This window comes from Syngnathus floridae, chromosome 2 (assembly GCF_059516105.1).
Source record: "Syngnathus floridae isolate MCC-2025c chromosome 2, RoL_Sflo_1.0, whole genome shotgun sequence".
Classification (NCBI taxonomy): Eukaryota; Metazoa; Chordata; class Actinopteri; order Syngnathiformes; family Syngnathidae; genus Syngnathus; species Syngnathus floridae.
In genome coordinates, this window is record NC_142414.1 from 9,165,381 (window position 1) to 9,178,277 (window position 12,897).

The window sequence follows — 12,897 nt, forward strand, 5'->3', positions numbered from 1 at the left end:
TCACGTCACATTTTGGATAATGAAGGTGTTTTACATTCTTGACGAGTAATACATGAAAGATAACACTTTGTTGCCACCAACCAGCTCGAGTTTACAAGTGTGGACTAATACACCCCTTGGTGCTTATTTCAACACATACATTTAAAAGTGAGAAAATGACAACTGAGAGCATCATAGTAGGCTGGTTATGTGGCAGATTATTTCTTGGCTGACACTTCTCAGCTTTGGTTGCCTGGCAACTGGTTCTGGCAAAGCAATGGTGTGGCACAAATGGAAAAAGATTTATATTTGCTATTCCTTGATGATCAGCTCCTTTGGCAAATCCATTATTTGAAGTTTGAGAAATCTCAGCCTATATGTCATTGTGTATAACACACACATCGACAGGTGTCTCCCTTTACTCTATGGCTCAATGACTAACATACATTATTGGTATGTCCGAAATTATTTCACATCCATTGCAAGAAAAAAAAACTATAAGCAAAGCAAACACCCTGTAAATAAATGTGCTTACAATCTAACTCATTAGAACACACCACGTGTTGTGCACACGTGCTGAGCAGGCTGTGGGCAGAATGTAAAGTGGGGAAAAAAAAAATCATGGTAGCAGATGGGTCAAGTTGACAAGTGTATATAGTTGTTGGGGTAATGCCAATGATCAAATCATGCGGCTTAAGTTTCTAGTCTCGTTTTTTTATGGAGACTAGTCAGGACGTTCATAAGACTATTTGAATTTGCAGCCGCAAAATTAGGCATACAGCCAGTACAGTTGTATACAAATGCAAATTTGCCAAAAAAATACAAATTCTCATTCATCTCTGAGGTATTCAATTAACAGTAAAGTTCCCTGCAGTTATAGCTCATGTTGTCTCGCTTAACACCAATTACAAGCCTCTTATTGACGACGACTTCTCTTTCTGAATGACTTGCGACATCCTTGAACAACCATGAAAGGCACTGAGGGGAAGAAACGCAGCATGACACACAATTGGTCTACTTCCCGTGAAAGGGACCGTGACCAATCCCCAACTGGCGAGATGGCTGACATGAAAGCGCTGTCGCAGCTGGCAAAGACTTCTGCATTTATGTCCCCGTCCTTTATGCCAGTCATTAACCACCTAATGAGACACTTATCCGTCAGCGTGCTGAGACGTTACGGCAGGATGCTTCAAGAGTTTCCTTTTGCTTTTCCTGCTGTGGTTTGCTGTTTTTAATCAAGTGTAACTATTTGCTCCCTCAGGTTTAGGTGTGAGACCTTGGAATGAACTAAATGTCTGATTATTGCTGGTGAATAAATACACACATGCGTGCCAAAACACATCTCGTAGCCCATTAAAATTCTCTCCATCTCCCGAGAGCACAGCACTTTCAAAGGTCACAGTGTAAATGTGTTGACCTTTCCCGGGTGACAGGAGTGTCATGGGCAATGGGAATAAGACCGACTTGCGTGATTGTGTGCCTGTGGATGTTTATGTGCAAAGAACGTGCCTGACCTGCCGAGTTCCTGATGAGAACAAGGAATATTTCACATACCGTACAAGTACAGAAAGTGCTTTAGAGAGTGACCTTCTTACACCTTCTGCAGGTGCAGCTGATGGTGCAAACCATCGTCATGCATGAAATGAGACAGTAACATTTGGAGCTGGATCTAAAGAGGACTGTAAATTGGTGCACCTGCTCGTGAGTTAACACCAGCAAGACTAAATCAGTCGGAATCTGATTTTGTCAGAAAAATATAATAAGCAGAGAATGGACAAAATGTTTTTTCCGAGCTTGGAACGATACGATGCAGTTTTGCAGGCATAAAAAAAAACTTTTAAGCACAGTACTGTGCCATGTTTTGACTGTTTTGTGACACTGGAAAATATTTCCATTATAATATAACCCAGCATTTGCTACTAAATGGTCATGAGACAATTGAAATAAACATTTACTTTTTTCCCCGTCACCATCCCTAATTATGTTGTGATGCGGTGGCACCAGACATTTAATTTGCAGCGGTGCACCTGTAAGCAGACTGAAATCACCCTCATGCATTTTGGATTTTGGGACAGAGTACATTTGCAAAAGCAGTGATGGGCGTATATAATATACGTGGGTGTGTGAAGATATGTGGAGGATGAGAGAAAATACTTAAAAACATTATGAACCCACGCACATGGCCTCGGGGGAGGGAGTGCAACCATATGTTGGGATGCTGAGATGGATCTTATTTGACTTTTAGTATCACAGCTTTTACTACAAACAGCATCAGGAGTCAGGTATCAGGTTAAAAATATGAAATGGAGACCAAAACCTAGTCACGCATAACCGAGGGTAGAAGTGAATAGTAAAAAAATGGATGATTTACAGACTGTCTTCAGTGTTTGGAACAAGATGTGACCCTCAATATTAGACAGGAGGTACATTCCATTTACTTCTAAATTTGTGAGATGATCTATATGTGCTGCACACATCAAGCACAATAGGCAAAAAAAAAAAAAAAACACAACAGTCACACATGCAAGTTGAATGGGGCATGATGTCATTATCGGTCATATCTGTTTTTGTCTCGCTGTGGTTTGCTTGATGAGGATGTTGTACGTATATGACATGCTTAGCTGTGTCGTCCTGTTCGGGCTCAGAGGGTGTGGTGAACACTGAAAGTCCATATGTGTGCATGTGCAAGAAGATGTATGAGTATGTATCAATATGTGTGTGTGTGTGTGTGTGTGTGTGCCACACATCTGGAAAACAGACTATGCTCAAGATTCTCTCTGGGGATGCATTCCTGTAACACAAACCCCGTCCACTCCCTCCTGGTAACAGCACATGTTTCTGGAAGCTTGCAGAATAGTCATATTTTCCAGGTGAAATAATTTCAAAATATATCAGGCTGAACTTTTGTGCTGGCTCTTTAAATCTGCAATGGTTAGGTCTTTCTTTCTCGGACAGACTATTGTCAGAAGCCTCTTCCCTAAGGTCCACTTAGATGGTCTGAACCTCGGTCACTAAACCTTATTTAGCGTAAATAATAAACTACAACCTTGTCTCATATTTCACATCCAGGTTTCAGAGATGCAGAATGTCCTACCTGGAAGGTCACAGCCCAGTATTTCTACTCTCATCCCAATTCCTGCTGGAGACCACCGCTCAGGGTACAGTCTGACGTACTGGGCCACCGTCTCCTCAAAGTGACGTAGCTCTGGGGCGTCGTAGTGTGTGTTACCCTCGAAAAGCTGCAAGAGATAAACACGCGCGTTACACAAAGTGGAACTTCCAACAAACACACAACATCAACCCAGCTCACCTTGGGCAGGCTGGTCTTTTTGTCTATGATGAAATTCCATTCCTTTCCATTCAGGCTATATGCAACTTTGTACTTCCGCACAAAAGCCCGGTTCTCCGTGGTTCCTCCACTTGCTGCATCCCCCCCCCTTGCTCCTTGGGTAATGATTCCACGCACTGTTTTGGGCACGCCGAGGTCCACCTGGAACCAATCAACAATGAAATAGAAAAACATGATTTTATGGTTCAAAGCATCTTGTAGAATTATCCGTACCAAGAAGATTATGTAGTGTTTGTTTGGTAGTGAACAGGAAAAAGCAAAAATGACTTAACCAATACCCAAAAAACACATTTGCGAGAAACCTGTTACATTTTTTAGTCAGATAAAAGTAATGATGGGCAAATGAAGCTTCAAGATGATTCATGAACCAGTTGTTGTGTTTATTTAGACCTCTAGAGCTGAAAGCCCACCACCGACTTGCCATTTCTTAAAACCCTCACTTTAAACCAACATTTCCATCTAGAGAAGCCAAAGAATACAACAACTGGTTCATGAAGCTTCATTTTCCCATCAGTAGATAAAAGGGGAATTCAGTACTCGTACCTGAAGCCACTCCTCTCCAGCAAGGGGCTGTGAAGGTGAGGGGAACCAGCCAGAGCGACTGGCCACCAACCGGGCTGTGCTGGGGTTCCACATCATGTCCCTGCTGGAGGAGGCCGAGATCTGGTTGTCTGGCAGCAGGCCGGATAGCAGGCCCTGCAGCCTGGAGCACGGAGCATCTGTGGCCATTGAGCAAAACAGACCAATACATTTTTTTAATTCATCTCATGAATGAACGGTCACATCTTTGACTTGATGCACGTATTTCCCACTGGGAGTTGTTAAGCTCCACCACATCATAGTATGACTGACCACTAAGCACTATGGGGTCAAGACTGGAGCAAAGGCCAAGAGAGTTAGCGAGAAATAGAGATGCTCCTACTCTATACAATTAGTATATACCAGTGGGATGAGTGCATGTGAATACAATACACCCGGAGGAATGAAACAACTTCAGATGTTGCCTACTGAAAGATGCTGCAAGCGAGAAAGAAATGAGGATAAAGGGAGGCGGGGATGACAGCTTGAGTATGCTGGAATGACACTTAGGCAGTCAAAAGCGGCAGGAGAGGGAAGGCGAGACTGAGGCCACCATCCAAGAGGGAGGAAGAAGAGGAGGAGATACGGGAAGTGAGAAAGGGCCGCCGGAGGAAGGAAGGGAGACGTCGGCTGTGCTGACAGTTTAAGAGAGCACAGATCAAAGTTTCATGCTCTTATGTCATGCAAAGGCTGAAGAAATTATTTAGCAAAGGCTCGGGGATTGAATACGCGCGTGTGTGTGTGTACATATCAAAAGGTGTGTCGCGACATTTAGAAACGATGAGCGTTTGGATGTACTTTTTCTGTGACGCTAATAGTTACTTCGCTTGCAGTGGTGAGCAGTTGAATTGGATCACAGTGTGGACGCTGAGGGAATCATGAAAAATTGATCGCGACTTATTCCCTGATCGGGTACACTCAGGGATCAAAGAGAACGCATCAAAAAACAGTCTAAAACCATGAGAAGGAAAACGGAGGGGGAGCGTGAACTCAGAGCCAATGTGGGAGAAGCAAATGACACAAGTGAAGACTGGAAGGGAAAAGGGAAGAACATTTTCCTTTTATTAGCCTGAGGCGAGCTATGTTTAAAATATAGCATGGGGAGTGTGAGACAGCCTAAATGTGTGCAAGGCTTCCGGCTTTCTACGGTTGAGGGAATTCTTTTTTTTTTCGTTTAATTTGACTTATTGTATATTTACTTTCTTTCTGAAGGCACGACACCATTTTTGTGTGTCACTCAGTAGAGCTTTGCACAGGTCAAATGCCATCAATAAAAGTGAAAAAAAAATGACGTGTCATGTTTTCCATGAAGCTATTTGCCATCGCATTGAACCAGCTACGCAAACAATAGAACTTTATATTGTCTTTTACACACCTGTAATCTGGCATCCATAAAGCTCAAAGCGCAGGGCGATGCCGTTACGCCACGTTTGCGGTCTGATACGCACAAATCGGGCCAAAACGGGTTGCGGTACACGATTGAGCACCACTTCGGCAGGGTCCGTATTGGCGTGGAATACCTGAGAAGAAAGGTAAAGACACCAGAATGCGGTTGTTGAATGCCTTATGCGGGTTTGCCTTATCTGTCGTTTCCTCACACTTCATCGCACAACGAATGGCTTCGCTTGGCTTCACACACACACACAAACACACACACACAGGCAGGCCAACACAGCGGAGACAACCCAAACATGGATCCGATGTCACCGGCCCAGCTGTCATTGTGTTTTGGGGTCAAAGGTTCCTCTCGGAGGCTGGGAAAGCCAGAGGATAGATGAGGGTTGATGATCTTATAGGGACCCACTCACACAAGCTCCCACACACCTCTAGCTGTGCGAGAGACATGACCTGACATGACCAAACATGATTGGCTATTAAGTACAGGAAGTGTGCCCAGGTGGGCAGGATGTGATGAGGTATCCAAGCCATCCCAGAGCATCAACATTCCCCTCTCCTCAAGGAACATTCCCTCCCTCCCTCTATTGGGTCTTTTGTGGCAGAGCGCGCCTGCAGGGGCGAGAGGGCAAAACTAACCCACATGCTCGGGTTACTTCCTGTTTTGGGGATAAAAAAGAGTCCCGGGACGCTCAAGGGGGCATTTCATGTTGACTTTCATTGACAGATTTTTCCCTTTGGAGAACCACTTCCTCTTTCCTATGACACGTCCTCTTTTTGCAATTGCGCATTTTTCACGACTAAAGGAAACCATACACGAGGACGTTTAGCTGAAAAGTGTCATTTACGTCGTTGTGGCCGAGCATCACAATAGAGAAGGGTGATAAGAGACCAAAAAAGATTGAAAGTGCCTATAAAAACATCACCATGTTGGTGGGAAGCAATATTCGTTGTCTGGCATATGCTTATCAGAGTCACAAGACTTTAATATGTTACTCAAGGGTTTTATTTGATTTCGGGCATGGCTTGATTAAATCAAGCGGAGCAGTGGTTAAACAAAGCAGTCGGTGTTTGAAGAGAAAAGTGGGCTATCTATGCTGTGTCTGCTCCTGGATGGATGGATGACCGGCAACCGTCGTGTTTACTTAAGAGGCCAAACAGTGGATGTGAGCTCTTATGGGGGTTATGCAAACACCCACACACCCTTACACAATGGTAACGTCTTTGCCGCTCCCAGAAATTTGGAAAGACAAGAAAAACGATATATGATGACAGGGATGAGACGTCTTTAGATGAATACTTGAAAGCTGATCATGTGATTCAAGTGTGCTGGACATGCAGGATAGAATCTCTCGAGGATCGGCGTTGCCCACCTAGGAGGATGTTTTTGTCGGCCATGAATAGAGAACAACTGGGTAGATTCGGAGAATAAACATTTAACAAAGGGCGTTTTCCTGCATGTGGGTGCTTGCGCCATCATCACGTCATCAGTTTTGAGGCGGAGAGTGCTGACCGCACAATGAGCAGCTTTATCACTGGGACAGGAAACAAACTATCACAGTATTAAATGGCAAATTAGTTGGAATTAATTCCATAAATACGAATCATGAGAATGTTTCATAATGTGGAAATGGAAATGGGGCAGCAGACGTGATACCAAAAAGGGATCCAAAAAGGCTTACCATATCGATTGATCATATCTGGGATTAATGTTTTTGCCCTTCCATATTACCATCTAATTGACCCAGTGAGACAAATTAGCTCTCAAGACAAGACAACCTCAGAAAAGAGGAGACGGGTGGGGGGCGCAAGACAATGGCGGTTCAGTTTCCTCCACTTCCTCCTGTCTATTGTCGCAGCACCCGACCCCATTGCTTCAAAGGTTAAAGGTCGTTGCCTCTGGGAAGCAGATGGTTGCTCATGGGCTAACTTGTTGATGGTGCTGTCATTTTTAAAAGAATCTTCTTCAGAGATGAAAAAATTACGTTTAAAATGCTTCGCTCTAATCTGCCTGACGACTGGGGTGCGGTTCCTGCTTGTGTCACATGCAGGCGAGATGAGTTGAATAATTAAAGCGGCCATGTTGTGTCTCCTGGAATGGAGAGTCATGAAAATATAACGAAGCGCCGAAGCTGAGCGTATATACACATACTCAGCGGCCAGACTGGGTGTGGACCACGGGTATTTAACTATTGATGACCTTTATCAAAAACAAGGTCACGACGGGAGGTGTGTTTATGTGTCTTGCGCAGCCTTTGAAGAGCAACTATTATGGATCAAACAATGTTGTGCACCTCAAAATGCCGTCATCTCACAAAATTTTGTTAGTGCTCTGGAAAATGCTGTGTTTGCATCTAAATTCATTTACCATTCCTCTCACTTGTGAGCCTGCCTGGCCTCAGCAGTGCTCTCCTCGAAGCTGAGTACACCACAGGGAGCCCGCGGCCATCTCTGCACAACACATTATCGAACCGATATTTCATTCATTTGTTCCCCACCCCATCTTTCTTTGTCAATACAGTGCTCACAAGTCCACTCCCAGCTTCCTTCTGCCCCCATTTGTTTTCTTTTTCTCAAGCCTGTGCGGCCATGACCTCTACTCCTATCCCTTCCTCCATCTTGCTATGAAGATGTTGACAGCAGGAACTAGTTCCAGCTGGTTGCTTGCTGCTCTGGGCCTTGAGATGGACTGAGTGCATGTTACACACACGCAAGTATATCAATGTATGTGCTCGAGAGCAATACGTAGGTTAACATCTCAAGGATTGAGATGAATGTGTGAATGAGGTCATTTTGAATCACCACGTCACATGGGGGTGTCAGCTGGACAATGTATTGCACGTACACAAAAACACTGTACACTTGTGCAAGCCTCCAAAACCACAATCTGCTCTTGAGCGCCATGTTAAATGACAATTACAGAAGTAAAATCCTCGTCATTACAGGACCCCCTGACAGAAAATGAGCTTCAACCACTTAAGGGCTCTTTGGGGGGACTTAGGACGGCTAACCGGGAGTTTGCACTACGTGGATGATGGATTAGCAGTCACAGTAGATTTGACTGTAGCCCACAAGGACGGCGGGAAGAACCTGGCCTGTGAGCACAGTCAAAAGTGCTGCTTCAGTCAAATCATTGTCACCATTTCATTTTATTCATCTGGAAAGTTAAACCTAAGAAAAATATAATCAGGTCATTTATGGAGGCTCAGAAAGCGGCGACTGTCTCTCGAAAGGGTGATAAATCCAAGCTTATTTAAAAGCGGGATACATTGAGGGAGTTTTAACAAACTGCACAGATGTTGCTTCTTTTAAAGTCAAATCCACGTTTCACTCCGTAATCTCCACATCCGATACCCCCCACCAATCCCACCCAAACTAATCAGTGGCCAGCGCAGAAGGGGTCTACGTTGTTAAATGTGTGTGCGCGTGTGTCGATGGATTAACCCTTCCACAGAGCCACCATCCCCCTCCATACCATTTTCCTAGTTAAAATCCACGGTGACCTCAACCCAGATATGAGGAACGGAGACCAATGTGCCATGACAACAACATCCTGCACTGTAAATACATTTATACATAAACTTGGAGTATATGCGAGTGTGGAAATGTGTAAATGATTACACGCCCAGAAGAAGGGCACACAAAGGACTCCATTGTACTTGTCTTATCTCTCCATCTCTTGGTTTCTCTATATTTTCCTCTTTCCCATCACGTCTTTTTTTTTTTTTTTGCCACATGACCAATGTCATGATCGGAGTATACAAGCTCTAGGAGTGTCAATGATTGTTTCACTCTTGAAGACAGATGCTGTTTCCACCAAGAAGTATGTTTTAGTTTGGCACAGTACATAGTTGTTTTCAATCTTTCAATTGTCAAACGTTTTGATTTGTACTATTAGCAAGGATGGGCTGCTCACGGGCCGTATCAGAACATACAGTAGAAATCCGAAATTGACAGCATAAAACAATTATTGCCCATCCATCCATCCATCCATCCATCCATCTATCCGTCCGTCCGTCCGTCCGTCCGTCCGTCCATCCATCCATCCATCCATCCATCCATCCATCCATCCATCCATCCATCCATCGATGAGAAGTCATCTATGTTTGTCCTTTGGTTACTGCATCGATACCATTTTTTCTCATACCGATACCACAACCAATACCTTTACATGTACAGATACCACAAATACTTTTGATAAAAACAGTGAGAGATTTTTTAAGACAGACCTACATATCCAAGTCTATCAATTTCCAGATTGTAAAATGGCTACGAGAGGGTCATTTGTGTATGTGCATGTACCTTGTGGTTCTTGCCGTGCCGATAGATCATCCAGTCCTCCCCGTTGGTGCTGACCTCCAGCTTGAAAGTGGTGACGTAGTAAGATTTTTTTGTCTCTTTCGAAATGGCTCCCTGGGTGGCAATCCCCGTCAAGACTTTCAGGAAGTGAAGATCAACCTTGAATTAAGAGAACATTGAATATAAAATACATTATGTTTTTTTAACAGAGAATAAGAGATGGGAGAGGAAAATCTAATACACGGGATTGACGTAGTTAACCAAGAGAACCGACTTTGTTTCTATTTGTCATGCGGACAGCTTCGGATTGTTGCCGTGCAGGAAACTGGGGTGGCACTCGTATCTGAGCAATGCCGTGTGTAAATGAAGAAGAACATTAGAAGTTAAGATCAATAGTGTAATATCAAAATGGGGATGCTCTGAACCCTCTTCATCCATCACACCGCTCTTGCCTGCACGAGTGCATGACTATAAATATACTGTATATAATATGATTGCGTGAGACGAGCGATAGGAGCGCTTCTTTATCATTGCTTTGCAGTTTCTTGAGCGCCACTGCTGCTTAGTGCATTTTTGTTGCCTTTTTGGAGGGTTCTGGAAAAGCAGTACACAAAATTCCTGCATCCATAGGAGGTGATTGTACATGAAGATGTAACATTTTTTACTAATAGGATTATTCGGCCTAGGTGACAGAGAGAGGCGTCAAAGCACTGCATTTTGCCAATACAATTCTGCAAATGGAAAGGTGCATTGCCAGACCTGGATGTACTCTTTGTTGCTGTCCTCTGAGGGAGTCCAGGCGTTGTCGTGGTTGTTGAGTCGGGCTTGACGCGGTAACCAGCGGTTGTCGTAGAAGCTTGTGGAGGAGCTGATCTGGTCATCACTGATCTTTCCCGACTCCATACCAAGCGGTAAGCTACAGTGAAACGCTAGCAAAGCAAACAAAATGGGGATTTAGTTGTCATGGAAGATCGAATGGAATAGCAGATTATAAATCTGTAAAGCCACAGAGAGACAATATGCAAACAGAGTCAGAAGAAGTCAATTGAGGTGGTGTTAATTTGAATCTGAAGGGAAAAAAATGGGAGAGTTGCAGAAAGAAAAATAATAATAGCATGTAAATAAACTGACTGAGTATACCAAACACACAGGCACAAAAAGTCACTCACAGTCTCTGATTTCTTTACGAGTCATGTTGTATCGAGCAGAGAAGCCATCTTTGGCCACCGCCATGTCAGTGTGGAAGGAAAGGGACAGCAGGCCAGAGGACGATTGAATCTCTGGAGGAATCTTTGTGCCACAGTACCGCCCGATTAGCGGCGACACTGCAGATAAATCAAATTAGTCAGCAAGTACAGACAGACCTTTCATTGATTTAAAAAAAAAAACACTGCAGCTTGTAATTTCTTGTTTGTTGGTGCTTCGGGGACATACTACAGATAAAATCAACTTTTATTCCGCTAAGCGATAGCTAATGACTTGCCGCCATCCCCACACCCACCACCGACGGATTCTCTCTTCTTGCCTCAGTCCATCTGTGTGTCTTAGCCAAAGCCCAGCAGGGGGGACACGAATCCCCGCCTTAATGCAAGCTGCTCTGGGATCAACCACATGCGCGCGCACACCAAAGTGGTGAGGATTACAGTAGTCTCAAGACGTGATTCCCTCGCCGAACGCCAAATTCTTCACCCTTCCCTCTTAGTCTGCCAAGACCCTTTCTTGCCTTAGAACAAGCCTCACTCCAACTGTTTTAATTTACTCCTAATTCTCCTCTGAAAGTCTGCGACGACTTGAGCTTCCAAATTCAAGTCGTAATTGAAAAATTATATCCATTTTTTAGAACGCAAACATGGAATTATTCAAGCAAAGCGCTCCTCATATATCTTTTTGAAAAAAATGGGAAGAGAAGACAAATGGTGTGTGAGGTGCAAAAGCACCATTTAGTCATGCCAATGTGGTTTTCATCACTGATACGGCAGCAATTACTCTATGGAAGCGCTTTATGACAACTCTTTTGGGGTTGCTATTTCCTGACATTCTTCACTGGAGCCAAATCCCAACACTCAGGGAGGAAGGAAATATAAGGTGATAAGGAGTAAGGACATTGAGGGGCATGAGAAAGGGCTGCTCCTTTGGGGTGAACTACAGTTATGCTTCCTATATGTAACCCAAAGGAACGAGAGGCAAGGCTCCACTACACATCAAAGCGAGCTCTTCCCGACAGAATGTCCACGTGGGATTTCACGAATTCCATGCGCTCGCAGCGTGGAAATCTGAATTTTCACTTTACAAGCAGCTGTGCGCACAGTTACCTTGTGGCAAGCCGTCCCAAACGTCCAACCAGTCGTATTTGCAGTCGCCTTCTCCCACCAACAGCGGGTCATTCTCCAGGTCAAAGGTAAGGAACGTGAGGCTGATTTCCATATCGGCCGGAGCGATGATCATGTAGGAGCACTCCAGATTGTGGGGGTATTTGTCAGGGAAGCCCGGTGACTCGATCATACCGGAGCTGCTGGTGAAGTTGCGGAAGCAGAATTCTGACCCTGAGATGAGACAAAGATGAGAAGAAGCCATTTGTCATAAAAAGAACATCCAGATCAGACAAGAGCAATGGATCAAACGGCAGAAACATCTGACTTGCAGATGAACTTCATCACTGACATCTTAAGAGTGTGTCCGGCGTTACGTACGACATGAAAACAACCGTCCCGCCCCCTCCCACCTCCAAACCTGCCAATCATAAGTTCTTTGACATGGCACCGTGCTGTTTTCAGCAGCTTTTGGATCCTAAAAAACAATCATATTGCTTCAAGATGTGAACAAAGATCTGTTCCTCATTCCGAACCTTGAAAGCTTCCAGGCAAATGTGTTTTTTAAAGGAGGTAATTTGACACGCATCGTTTTAAACTAGGCTTTTGAGGACCTTAGCAGTGCCACTGATTTTGGAGCTTTTGCATACGTTCCAAATAAATGTTCTCAAATGCTCTCCCTGTACTCTCTCTCTCTGGGGCTCTCCCTTTCCTCGTGAAGTCAAACATACCACAGACCTCGTGTAATGGCTCTAAGTGAGCCCTTTGCGGCAGCTCCTCATTAGTTATTCAGATTTATGCAGTGTGGCTCACCTTGAGCATCTGCAGCCCATCGGCCCCTTCCAGTGTTTGTAGAAGTACGCCTATATTGATATATTTTTCCAACACTGATTATTTAGTTGCATTAAATGTAACTAGATCAAAGTTGATGAGTGAAATTGAAGATTTGTCATCAAGTCGTGGATCACAAAACAGACGAGAGGTTCT

The 12,897-nt window shown here is 44.2% G+C and overlaps 1 protein-coding gene across 3 annotated transcripts in view; it reads right to left on the bottom strand.

Moving 5' to 3' along the window:
- The window catches only part of LOC148401609 (neuropilin-2-like), a 40,095-nt gene that overhangs the window by 10,453 nt on the left and 16,745 nt on the right, over window positions 1–12,897 (bottom strand). For all 3 annotated transcript variants that reach the window (XM_088368354.1, XM_088368353.1, XM_088368355.1), the window contains exons 4-11: window positions 11,914–12,144; window positions 10,771–10,926; window positions 10,361–10,530; window positions 9,605–9,760; window positions 5,283–5,427; window positions 3,872–4,047; window positions 3,290–3,469; window positions 3,074–3,218 (exon numbers count right to left, since the gene is read on the bottom strand). In XM_088368354.1, the coding sequence (XP_088224480.1) occupies window positions 3,074–3,218; window positions 3,290–3,469; window positions 3,872–4,047; window positions 5,283–5,427; window positions 9,605–9,760; window positions 10,361–10,530; window positions 10,771–10,926; window positions 11,914–12,144 (1,359 nt within the window). The remainder of the gene's footprint in view (window positions 1–3,073; window positions 3,219–3,289; window positions 3,470–3,871; window positions 4,048–5,282; window positions 5,428–9,604; window positions 9,761–10,360; window positions 10,531–10,770; window positions 10,927–11,913; window positions 12,145–12,897) is intronic.